General features: G+C 39.3%; 1 protein-coding gene across 1 annotated transcript in view; it reads right to left on the bottom strand.

The window, feature by feature from the left end:
- Positions 1–502: 502 nt before the first annotated feature.
- TM9SF2 (transmembrane 9 superfamily member 2) overlaps positions 503–13,227 on the bottom strand; it is a 61,990-nt gene continuing 49,265 nt past the window's right edge. The window contains exons 13-17 of the mRNA XM_047755699.1: positions 11,681–11,840; positions 8,848–8,999; positions 7,689–7,800; positions 5,166–5,337; positions 503–1,185 (exon numbers count right to left, since the gene is read on the bottom strand). Coding sequence (XP_047611655.1) covers positions 1,118–1,185; positions 5,166–5,337; positions 7,689–7,800; positions 8,848–8,999; positions 11,681–11,840 — 664 coding nt within the window. The 3' untranslated portion in view covers positions 503–1,117. The remainder of the gene's footprint in view (positions 1,186–5,165; positions 5,338–7,688; positions 7,801–8,847; positions 9,000–11,680; positions 11,841–13,227) is intronic.

Genomic DNA, 13,227 nt, shown 5'->3' with positions numbered 1-13,227 from the left:
CCCAGGGCAGCTACTCCAGCCCCACCGGCCCAGTGAACTGCCCACGAGGAAGTCCCAGTCAGCATGCTGCAACACAGTTACTTCTTGACCCTGAGAAATCCAAATTGAGACAATATAATCACAAAGAGGAAGACCTGTTCGTCATTGCTAGTGTACAGATCATAAAAATTGACTTAAGAATCAAAAATACTGTACTTTGAAAAACAGGTAAAAAAAAAAAAATGAAATCCATAATGGCAGCACAGTAAGGCTCATATTAACTACTATACTTACAGAATTTATCTGGCTAGAAATGCATGACTAAAATTTCTGTTACTAATAGTGGAAATTTTAGTTTTGCTAGGCTGGAATTTCATTTTGATCAAAGCTCAGAAAGTCTATTACATTAGCAAAAATCAGCAAAATCTGACAAAATAGTATGTAAACCATTTGAAAACACTACTGGTAAATAAATTTGTATTTACAGAATCTCTGACTATATAACAGGTAATGATGCAATGGAGACGTTTTTACAATATTTATTAAGATAACAAATTTATAAATTGAAAGACTCAGAGGCACATAGTTTAAAAGGCCAATACCATGGGAATAATGAAGTCAACACAGAAGATAGGAACACTTACAACAATACAAGGTTTTTTTAAAGCCACATCCCCCCAGTACACACCATACGAATCATCCTTCAAAATTACCATGATAAAAAGTCACTTCCTTCAAAGAAAAATAATTCTTCCCACCTACCGAGCCTAGAAAATCCTATTTACAGGGAACTGTCCTGTATTTCATCAGTATTGTTTAATACGGCCTCCTCTATTTGCCATTAGAAGTATGGAAAACTTTATAGCTATTGTATTTACAAATGCACATAATATTTAAATTTGCTCTTCATTGAGAACAACTGAATATATGCTTAATCAAATCACAATACAAATGTTTTAGTGTTGAGAACACATTCTGTGGGGACAGGTGTACGGGAAGAGGTTTATTTAGAATTACGTTGTTTCTGAAGGATTACTAGGCCAATAAGTCTGATAAAACTCAAGGTAGTCACAAAAACAAGTCTTTGTTGATGAAGAAGTTAATTTATTTCTGTTTTAACCAGACACACCGGGCTTCTTCAGTCAACCTTCACCACACTGTATATTTTGGTAACAAACCAAAAGCATGCAAAGAAGCCAATTGTTCCTATAAGAGAAAAAACAAAAATAAACCCCTTTTCAAAGGAAGTTTCGTGATTTACACAAAAGTACAGACTTAAAGTGATTGGTTCCCTGAGAAAAGCAATTCAACTATAAACTGTCACTTACCAGGGATATATCATAGCTGTGTGAACTTTGAAAAATACAGAACTACTCCAAATTTCTTAGAGAAATTGATAGAAAAACTTTTTAAGTAATCTATAAGATTACTTAAGCTTTCTATTAAAACATTCTTTTTTATTACATGGAAAAGGCTTAATTTAAAAGACAAAGAGGACACCTGTTTTACTTTCTTACTTAAGAATACTTTATCACAGGAGTTCCCGTCGTGGTGCAGTGGTTAACGAATCCGACTAGGAACCATGAGGTTTCCGGTTCGACCCCTGGCCTTGCTCAATGGGTCAAGGATCTGGCGTTGAGTGAGCTGTGGTGTAGGTTGCAGACGCGGCTCGGGTCCTGCGTTGCTGTGGCTCTGGCGTAGGCCAGTGGCTACAGCTCCGATTGGACCCCTAGCCTGGGAACCTCCATATGCCGCGGGAGCGGCCCAAGAAATGGCAAAAAGACAAAAAAAAAAAGAATACTTTATCACAAAATGGAAAACTGCTACTTAATTAATTTAACATAAGATGTGAACAGCTTAAATATCAGAATATCAGATTCACAAAGTGGTTAAATGGGGATATTTTCTAAGTATGGTTGCTGGGAATGATCAGTTAAAATTAAATAAGAATTAAAATAAGTCAGGAGTTCCGTCGTGGCTCAGTGGTTAACGAATCCGAGTAGGAACCATGAGGTTGCGGGTTCGATCCCTGGCCTTGCTCAGTGGGTTAAGGATCTGGTGTTGCCGTGAGCTGTGGTGTAGGTCGCAGATGCAGCTCGGATCCCGCATTGCTGTGGCTGTGGTGTAGGCCAGTGGCTACAACTCCGATTAGACCCCTAGCCTGGGAACCTCCATGTGCCACAGGAGCAGCCCAAGAAATGGCAAAAAGACAAAAAAAAAAAAAAAAAAGAATTAAAATAAGTCAAAAAGATTTTCCAAAGTGTTCAAAGTGATATGATTCAGACAACAACAAAGACCCCCCTGTGAAACGAGAGGTGGTGTGCTACCACAGGACACAGCAGCTCTGCCCCCAGACACTGTTACACAGAGCAAAATTCAGGGGGAAAAAAAAAAAAAATATATATATATATATATATGCCTTGATTTTCAGTTATATTCATCACTCTAGATTCCAAAAAATTTAAATGCCAGACAGGCGATAAAAATGAGGCTCCAAGGGGTGGGTAACAGCCTAATGGCCTGTGGCTCGTATAAAAGACCAGAACTCAAGTTCACTTTTTCTGACTTCGGGTGCAATATTCATTTAAACTACACCATGCTTAACTTTCCTAAAATATCAGAGACACTGTTTTGCAAATTGTGAAACTGCCTAACACATTTTAAAAAACTAAGGCACAGGATTTTTTCTAGATTACCCTCTGAGAAATGGTCAATAGGTAGGGTCAGGAGAACACAGAAGGGAATATACATGCTCCTTGTGGAACTTCTATATTTAATGTGCCAATGAATTCGGAGTGGGGCAGGGGTGCTGCACCCACAGCAGACAGAAGTTCTGGGGCCAAGGATCAAACACATGCCACGGCAGTGACCTGACCCACAGCAGTGATAATGCAGACTCCTTAACCCACTGAGACAACAGGGAACTCCAATGTTCCAATAGCTTTCACCACTGTTTTAAATGTAATTTAAACAGAGTATTAGATTTTCTAAGTCAAACTATACATGGGACATTACTACAGAAGTTATCAACCTCATACTCATTCTTACTTCACACATGTACTGAGTACCTACTCTGTGCATGTCACTGTGAGTATTTTGGAGGACACACAAGTATATCTTTTGGGTATTCAAAGGGTCATTAATAAGGCCTGGGAACAGGCTGGGGCTAATTTCAGAAAATGGAACGTATATATTTATGTCTGTGTATTTATACTGTATGCGCATTAGCAAGAACGTCCAGATAACAGAGAAAGGTACTCTGAGATCAGAAAGAACATTTTATCATCATACTAGCAGCCCTAAGGAAGTTTATTTTATTCTTAACAAAATACTTGCAGTATTTTATTTTGTTCTTAATGTTGGATATAGTGTACACACTAAAAGTGACATCTTTCCTTATGTGATGGAATTATTATTTTGCTCTATAAAATAGACTGACTTATTAAATTTAATGGTGTCAGGTCAGAGTTCTGAAATAAATATGGATGTCCCCCACTTTAGAAAAATGCAAGACACTGAAAGGGCTCACCATCCTATGTAGAAACCTTTTCCAAAAAGAGAAATAACTAAGTTACTGACTTCACTGGTTGATTCAATTTGATACAGCTCCATAATTTAGATTACAAAATTCATTTTACTCTAGGTAAAAACGCAACACTTTAAAAATCAAGAACAATAAGGTTGAGGTGATGGTTTAATTATCATTATATCATATGCCTAGAAAAACAATAAGATATTCACCAAGATCATTATTTTTTGTGTGTAGCAAGGAATAAACTGTTCTATATATTCATTCATGTTACAAATACAGATGAACAAAGCCAGGACTCCTGGTTTCAAAGGCTTTGACAGTTTCGCAGACGATTTATTAAGACTTATGGCTATGGACCAAAATCTCTCACACAGCCCCAAGAGAGGCACAGCCCCCCCGCCCAACAGCCCAGGTGGGAACCGACAGAAATGCCCAAAGCTTGTTATGCACAGTGATAGAGCAACAGGGGCACTTCAAAACCTCACCTAATTCTCTTAAATATTCGTAGATGAATAAAAAGTAGAAAAGTTATAATTAAAAAATTTTTTTTCTTTCTGACCCTTGTACTTCCTCACATAACATGCAATACAACTTAGATAAAATTTTAGATGTGCATTTTTTATGACAAAGAAAGGTCACCTGATTTCTTTTTTTAGTTTAGTCATTCCACAAATGCTGACCAAGTACCCACAGGGCTCTGAGATACAGAAAACTTATCTAGGTGGACAGAGAAGATATGTGAATATAAATACCAATATTAGTCACCCTGTATCCCATTAGGTGCCTGGATTTTTGTGTGTGTGTGTGTGTGTTTTTTTTTTAGGGCCACACTCATGGACCACAGAGGTTCCCAGGCTAGGGGTTGAATCAGAGCTGTAGCAGCTGGCCTACACCACAGCCAATGCAATGAGGGATCCGAGCCACATCTGTGACCTACACCACAGCTCATGGCAACACCAGATCCTTATCCCACTTAGCGAGGCCAGGGATCGAACCCCTGTCCTCAAGGATGCTAGCTAGCTGTGTTCGTTACTGTTGAGCCACCACGGGAACTCCAGGTACTTGGATTTTAAAGTGGAGACATGAACCTGTAGTTTAAAACTCCTAGAATAAGGGATGTACTATTGATTACTCTCTTTTTTTGGCCATACCCATGGCATGCGGAAGTTCCCAGGCCACATGCTGAGCCACAGCAGTGACGAGGGATCCTTAACCCACTAGGCCGCCAGGGAACTCCTGACTACCTTTTCTTACTATCATTTAATCTCAATCTCTTGACTCCACCTTCCCAATCTCTACTTACTCCTAAACTTAGGTAGCCAGAGCTTTTTACCCTTTTTCTGAAATGAGCAGAACAAAGTCTGTTCCATTAAGAGAGTAACAGGAGGAAACCCTGAGAGGTACTGGTGGAGGTGCGCCTGTACTTTCAGCACAACAATGGGCCCTGTTTAGTCCTCTTCCTTCAGGTTCTGTTTTCTCATCTTTGGCTTACTGATATTCACCTCAGGGCCAGACCAAACCACTTGGCGGCACTGAGAACTAAATATAGGAGTATTGAATAGCAGAAGCCTTCATGACTTTTATAAAAGCACAATAATTGTAAATGATTTGCTTTAAAACTTATTAACTAAAAATAAATCATTCTAATTCTTACCTGTAAAAAGAAAGAAGATCAGAACCATTATCATGGTATAACCAAAGTACAGAATTGTACTTGCTGTTCCTGTGATTTGCAGTTTTGAAAAGAAGTAGTGTATTGCATATATTAAGAAATAAACTGCAGTAAAGCCACTGGTAAGGAATGAACGCCATTGCCAATGATAATCCTGGGTAGAAAAGAAAAAATTAAAGATCAAGAATTACTTTCCAATTAACAGACAACATGTGGCAGAATAAAGTTATAAAGCAAACACGGCGAAGGGAAACCGCTCCCTAAACCTAATTTTTGCTGTTGGTTCCAGTCCCTCGTTCATACTGAACTTCGCCAATTTTTCTCCTCATTAAAGGTGCTGAGAAGCACCCCTACCTCTGATGGAGCTAAAGACTGGCTAAAAGCGTGTGCAAAAATCTTAAACAGTTAATGAATAATGAAGCATTTGGCTGTATGTTAAAATGTATGTTTCCCCAAAAGAAAAGAAAATATAAAAGAGCTTAGTTACATAATTCAAAATGGATATCACTCACAGTCTAGTCAACTCTATGTTAGGAAAAAGATCATCTATGAAGACCTAGCGGAAACCCATTTTCAGTTATTACTAACATAATTTAAATAAGATAGGTTTTAAAAACAGCTTTTTTTAAAAAAATTTTTACATAAAGTGGCTTATAGCTTAGCAGGAAATCTCATAAAAGAAAATACTTCACCATCTCTTCTACCATTTGGAATGTGCGAAAAATAAACACATTTCAAAAAAGCATACCAAGATTAGAAAATCCTGGAGTTCCCGTCGTGGCGCAGTGGTTAACGAATCCGACTAGGAACCATGAGGTTGCGGGTTCGATCCCTGCCCTTGCTCAGTGGGTTAACGATCCGGCGTTGCCGTGAGCTGTGATGTAGGTCGCAGACGCGGCTCGGATCCCGTGTTGCTGTGGCTCTGGCGTAGGCTGGTGGCTACAGCTCCGATTGGACCCCTAGCCTGGGAACCTCCCATATGCCTCAGGAGCGGCCCAAAGAAATAGCAAAAAGACAAAAAAAAGAAAATCCTGAAAAGCCTACACACAGAAACTAGGGTAGTAATAAATGAGTTCAGCAAAGCTGCAGGGTTCAAGATCAACGTGAAAATCAGTGTTTTCATACAATGAACAATCCAGCAAAGCATCTGCACTAAATGTACGAACAAAAGAAGACTGGTAGTTGCCAGGGTCTAAAGGAGAGAGACAACGAGGAAGGAACAGCTTAATGGACGTGGGACTTTATTCAGGGGTGACGAATATATTTTGAGACGGAAACAGTGGTTGGAGAACATTGTCTATGTCATAAGTGTCACTGAATTGTTTACTTTAAAATGGTGGATTCACTGTTACAGAATTTAACTTCAATTTTTTTAAAAAAGGCATCTCAAGTTTAACAGTAGATTTTATCTCCTTATAGAAAATAACTATAAAAAATGATTTAATACAATCTAAGCCTTTAAAAGTTAATTCTACCATCACCTAAGGACATCACGATTTTGTCATGCTGCCATGAACATAATTCATTACAATGTAATCTCTGAAATAGTTTAATAAACTTTTCCACATGAAATGTTTATTTTCGGGAGTCCCTGTTGTGGCTCAGCGATAAAGAACCCAACCAGAATCTATGAGGACGCAGGTGTGGTCCCTGGCCTTGCTTGGTGTGTTAAGGATCCAGTGTTGCCGTGGCTGTGGTGTAGGCCAGCAGCTGCAGCTCCAATTTGACCCCTAGGCTGGGAATCTCCATATGCTGCAGGTGCGGCCCTGGGGAAAAAAAAAAGTTTACTTTCATTTATAAATATCTGTGATACAAAAAGAATATTCATTCTAAAGTTAGTTAAAAAATAGAAATTCAGCACCTTCACAGAAAATTAACATTTGAAAGTTAAGCTCTAAATAAATATACTGAACTGGGATACCATCTTAGTTCAATCGTAAAGGTTACATATGGGAGTTTCCTGGTCATCTAGTGGTTAGGACTTGGTTTCCCCACTGCAGTCCAGGTTCAATCCCTGTCTGCGAACTGAGAACCCACATCCTGCTGCATGTCTGCAGCCAAGAAAAAGAAGAAAAAGAGGAAGGCTATGAGTTCCTGCTGTGGCTTGCGGTTCAGTAGGTTAAGGACTCAATGTGGTCTCTGTGAGGATGTGGTTTCAATTCCTGGCCTCACACAGTAGGTACAGAATCCGGTGTTGATGTAAGAGGTGGTGTAGGCTGCAGGTGTGACTTGGATCCAGTGTTGCTGTGGCTGTGGCGCAGGCCTGTAGCTGCAGCTCCAATTCAACCCCCAGCCCAGGAACTTCCATATGCCACATGTGCAGTCATTAAAAACAACATCAACAACAACAACAGGCTATATCTATATTTAAGAACACAGTCAATTTCTACCTTAATAACACATATTTACAGAAATTACTTCAATTAATAGCATTCAAAGCTGCCTTATGCCAAAATTATAAACACTGCCCACAAATTAACATAAGTGAAAATTGCTAATGCATACCTCTGCACACAGGTGGAAATAGCAAAGAAGTATAGTTGCTTCAGAACAAGTAATAACCAAAATGATAAACACCAGGAACAGGAAGCCAAACATGTAATACATCTGGTGTGACCTATAATCAAACATGTCAAGATAAGTACTTCCTCTTTGACACAGTAAGTGATACAATCTTTTCATTTCCTTAAACAGAAAATATCTGCTTTTTCTCCCGACGAATCAAAGAACAGTTCTCCTCGGTTTAGAAAGTGATAGGGTGGGGCTGGGGAAAGGGGGACAGGAACACAGCAATGTTACTGGACTCCGTCCTCCTGTTCAGGTAGGATCTGAAACGTTCATTTACATCCAAACATGCTTCGTCTGTCTACTGGTGAGTCAGACACATTTGATAAAAAATTAACGGAAAGGCAGAGCCAAACATTTTATCATACATGATAAAATCGGCTGAATTTGAAAAACATGGTAATAATCAGGAAGGGAAGATAAGGTTCTAATCACTAAAAAGCTCAAATTTAGTTCTGGTTACTGCTACCTGGAAGCCTGGTACTTTCTGTAACATATGTCAGTGTGATCTAATAAGGATCTGAATATTCTGCAACATATACACCCGAGCTCAGTGGCTCAAAATGACCACTATGAGATTCTTCATGTGAACAGAAATCAGAGGATCTTGGGTGAGAAACGATGTTAAAGGCTGTCTAGCTCCATCCTTCCTCCAGGGCTTGCATTCTTGAATCCCCTCCATCAAGAGCTCAGAGCGTCTCCGAAGCAGCACGGATCACTTACTAGAGAGCACAGGTCTGGAGAGACTGTGGTTAATTTTCTGTCACGTGGGAGCTGTGTGACACTGGGAAATTACTTAACCTCCAAAGCCTCATTTTCATCTCCATAAAATGGGATAATATATACCTCGCAGAAGTCAGAATTAAGTGAGAATTAAGTAAGAGTGAGAAATAATAAGCCCTTGATTAGTAATAGCTGCTATCACAATAGTTCTTTCCCACATGGAAAAGATAAACTAACCCTTGGTCTCTTAAGATTTCTGATTATTTGAAAATGGCTTAATTTACAAGGTCTAAAGAGTAAGCCATAGAAACAAAAAGAGAAAGCTTGCCCTGCATATCATGATAATGGAGATAAGAGGACGTAGTCCTTAGCTTACCAAATGCTATTCAGAATGAAGAAAAGCTGTATAAAGATGCAGCCAAAGGGCAAAATCCCTCCCATGACAATACCAGGCAGCGGCTTTGTGTAGAAGGACTGTTCAGGAATCTGACGTGGAATCTGATTGGTTCGAACTGGGTGTTCAATAGCCTTTGGTTAAAAAAAAAAAAAAAAAAAGGAAAGGATTCATAATTATATATTTATTTTTAGAAATTCTTCTCTGTACTAGATTTGCCTGCTTTTTGTCATCTTTCACAATGGCACTAATGGCAAATCTACTTAAGTCGTCAAAGTGAAATTTGTATTTAGAGCAACAAACCAGACACATCAGGTACAATATTCAGTCCGTCTAATGAACAAGCCACCACTGTCGCCAGCAGTGATCCAACGACTAATGGCTTTAGACAAAGTAGGAAACACACACGAGGGGATATAACACAGTACTCAGAAAACAGTAGTTAATAAAAAGGTAAGAATTAGGTTTTTCCTTTAATTATATACTTACTGTAAGAAATTGGCTGGTTCTGAAACTGCTGTCAGTGTAATTTTTTTTGGAGATGGACAATATCACCTTTATTAAAATTTCTCAATTTTACTAAGACTTAAGAACACAAAGAAGATAATGAATAGCTATAAGAAAGAAGCTTTACGATCACTAGTTGTTGGTGATGTTCTCAATTATTCTCCCTTTCGTAATATAATTTTACAATATGTGTGGTAGTACAAGAATAACTGGAACCTAAAGTGCCTAAACATACTTCCATGAGGGGGAAAGAAAAGAGTATACAGCAGAAATTCATTTCCTTGGAAAAAAGTTCAAAAACATACTTCTACAGTTTTTATGAAGATATATCAAAACTTAAAACTTGATATTCGCATTGATGTTCTACTTCTACGGACTAGATTATTCTACATGAAGATTTATATGCGTAAGGCAGAACATCACTATACTGTTCTCCAATTTTTATAACGTCCTTATTTAATCTATGTAATTAAACAATTTCAAACTACGTCAGTTTACTATTTACGCTATACAGATTTTACTTTATTATTTTTTTAGTGGCTGCACCACAGCATATAGAAGTTCCTGGGCCAGGGACTAAATCCAAGCCATAGTGTGACCCACACTGCAGCTGCAGCTACGCTGGATCCTTTAACCCACTGCCCAAGGCCAGGGAAGGAACCCACACCGCCACAGCAACCTGAGCTGCTGCAGTCGGAGTCTTAACCCACTGTGCCACAGCAGGAACTCCTATGCTACACAGATTTTAAATCATAAATTCAACAAACGACAAAGAACTGAAAAATCCTTTAGTAGCCTGGCATGGTAGGTGCAGTGGAGACTCTGAGGTCTCTAAAAAGTCGAAGTAGATAATTTTTCCAGGGCAGGACAGGTCCTGTCACAAAATGTACTATAAATCTTTCTTTTAACCTTGTGGACTGGGTGGGTACTTTCAGAGAAGAGCCAAGACAGTGAAGTTAGGAAAGGATACTGAACAATAAATTCTCATTTTCCTCTTGGGCCTGAGGGTGGAAAGGGGGCAGCAGAAGTGGAGACAGACAGACTGGAGGGAGGGACTAAGCCTTGATTATAATCTTTCTTAAAGTCAAATATTAGCAGGTAAGCATAAAAGGTTTACTCCAAAACAACACATTAAAAACACTGCTACTCTTACTATATAGTCACTTTTCTGACAGCTTTATTTCCTAACCTATATGTAGTTTTACCCAGTTTTATTATTTATTTATTATTTCTTTTTTTGGCCTTTTTACCTTTTTTTTTTTTTTTTTGCTATTTCTTGGGCCGATCCCGCGGCATATGGAGGTTCCCAGGCTAGGGGTCTAATCGGAGCTGTAGCTGTTGGCCTACGCCAGAGCCACAGCAATGTGGGATCCGAGCCACGTCTGCCACCTACACCACAGCTCACAGCAACGCCGGATCGTTAACCCACTGAGCAAGGGCAGGGACTGAACCCGCAACCTCATGGTTCCTAGTCGGATTCATTAACCACTGAGCCACGACGGGAACTCCTACCCAGTTTTAGTTAAGTAAAATAGACCAGAAACACTTACTGCTAAGAAAAAAAAATTGCATGTACTTTTAGGTTAAAAAAAAAGTAATAATTTTTCAGTTCCCTGGTGGTCTAGTGGTTAGGACTCAGTGCTTTCACTGCTGCAGCCCAGGTTTGATTGCTGGACTGGGAACTGAGATCCCACATCAAGCTGCATGTCACAGTCAAAGAAAAAAAAAGTAATAGTTTATTTTTAATGCAATAAATTCAAAGTTTTCATCAGTTTAAATTAGCATTTCATTTCCTGTTAGTCTATTTTAGTTTCCATTTACTTATAAAACTTCACAATTTTAGTTTACATCCATAATCTCTCTCTACCACACATTCTGAGTATATTTTAAGAATGACTGCAATCGAACTAAGAAGTTATCAATCTTCGGAGTTCCCGTCGTGGCTCAGCAGTTAACAAACCGGACTGGTATCCATGAGGATGTGGGTTTGATCCCTGTCCTTGCTCAGTGGGTTAAGTATCCAGCATTGCCATGAGCTGTGGTGTAGGCCACAAAGTGGCTTGGATTTGGCATTGCTGTGGCTGTGGCATAGGCTGGTGGCAACAGTTCTGATTCGACCCCTAGTCTGGGAAACTCCATGTGCCATGGGTGTGGTCCTAAAAAAAAAGACAAAAAAGGGAGTCATCAGTTTTCTATGAAACGGAGACCTTCAAAGAGTAGCCTCTTTTAAACACATATCTTTTAAGGTGGCATAAGCTAATTTCCACAGTTGAAAGTCATTTGAAGAAATCAATACCTATAAACTTACATTCTTCTTAAAACCAAAGTATGCACCAATAAATGTCAGAGGCACAGATATGCAGAACCAAAGAGCCAATATGGCAACCAGCGTCCCAAAGGGAATAGCTGCTGAAGATCCTTCTCCCCACAGAATCAGATTCATTATAAAGAAGTCAGCAAATACAATCCTGAAAGACACGACAGGCGTTTGGGTAAAACACGAAGTAGAAGCAAAATGGTACAGTAGCAATCATATGTAGTTAATGTCACAATTTCTGTGTTATACGAGTCACAGGGTGTGTGAATTTAAAACTTTAGTAGAGGAGTTCCCACTGTGGCTCCCAGAAATGGACCCTGCTAGAGACTAGTATCCATGAGGATGCAGTTTTGATCCCTGGCCTTGCTTAGTGGGTTAAGGATCCCAGTGTTGCCATGAGCTAGGATCCTTCATGGCTGTGGCCTGGTGTAGGCCAGCAGCTTGCAGATGCAGCTCGGCTCCTTCATGGCTGTGGCTTGGTGTAGGCCGGCAGCTGCAGCTCCGATTCAGCCTGGGAACTTCCATATGCCACGGGTATGGCCCTAAAAAACAAACAAACAAATAAATTAAACTTTAGTAGAAACTGCCAAATCACTCTGTGGACTGGTTTTGCCTAACTTAACCCCCTAGCGGTAATTCATGAAATCACCTCTTTACACATTTTCATCATGCTTGGGACTGTCGATTTTGCTGTTTTAATTTGAATTTCCTATTGACAACTGCAGCTGAGCATCCTGCATTTATTGGCTTTGGAGGTTTTACCTTCATGACTTGCTGGTTACGTTCACTGCTCTTTTTTCATGTGAGTCACAGGGCTTTTGTAAAGTCACATATGTAAGTTATTTATACACTCCAGCAACTAACTCCTTGTTAAATATCTTTTTGCTGGTTTATGCTTTTTTAAGAACCCAAACATCCAAATGTGTGTACTTAATTCTTTACATGAACCAAGTGTATGTACATGAGTTCATTCACATGAGTGCATTTTAAAAAACATGGCTATAATAATATTGTAATCATTTCTATATACCCCGCAGGTTTTTTACATTATCAAAGGCATCAAAATTTTCTTTTATCTTTTATGTAACTTGTTTGAGAAAACAAAGCCTTTCCTAATCTGGGCTCATAAAAATACTCTTCCATTTGTTGTCTAAATCTTACGCTTGCTACATTTAGGTTTTAATCCACCTGAACTGATTTCATGTGTGTGAGGTAGGAACAGAACTGTTCTCCCATCATTCGGACGATCAACTGTCCTGGCATCACTGAACAGATCCTCTGGCTTGTGATGCCACATCTAGCATCTTCCATCAGCCACCGGACCTCTCAAAATACCTGTGCAATACTTGGTCTTCTCATCAAGCAACATGGTGAACTTGTAGCTCTTACAAGCTTTGTAGACTTGGCATACGGCCCATGCTTGCTTTGAGATGTTATTTCAGGTGCTGCCAAGATTTTCTGTTGCTAATACTCCTGAGACTTCTTCCCATACAACTACCACTACCAATGAAACCGTTCATTTGTTATTGGTGGAATTC

Source organism: Phacochoerus africanus, chromosome 13 (genome assembly GCF_016906955.1).
Source record: "Phacochoerus africanus isolate WHEZ1 chromosome 13, ROS_Pafr_v1, whole genome shotgun sequence".
Lineage (NCBI taxonomy): Eukaryota > Metazoa > Chordata > Mammalia > Artiodactyla > Suidae > Phacochoerus > Phacochoerus africanus.
This window is presented reverse-complemented; position numbering and strand designations above follow the sequence as displayed.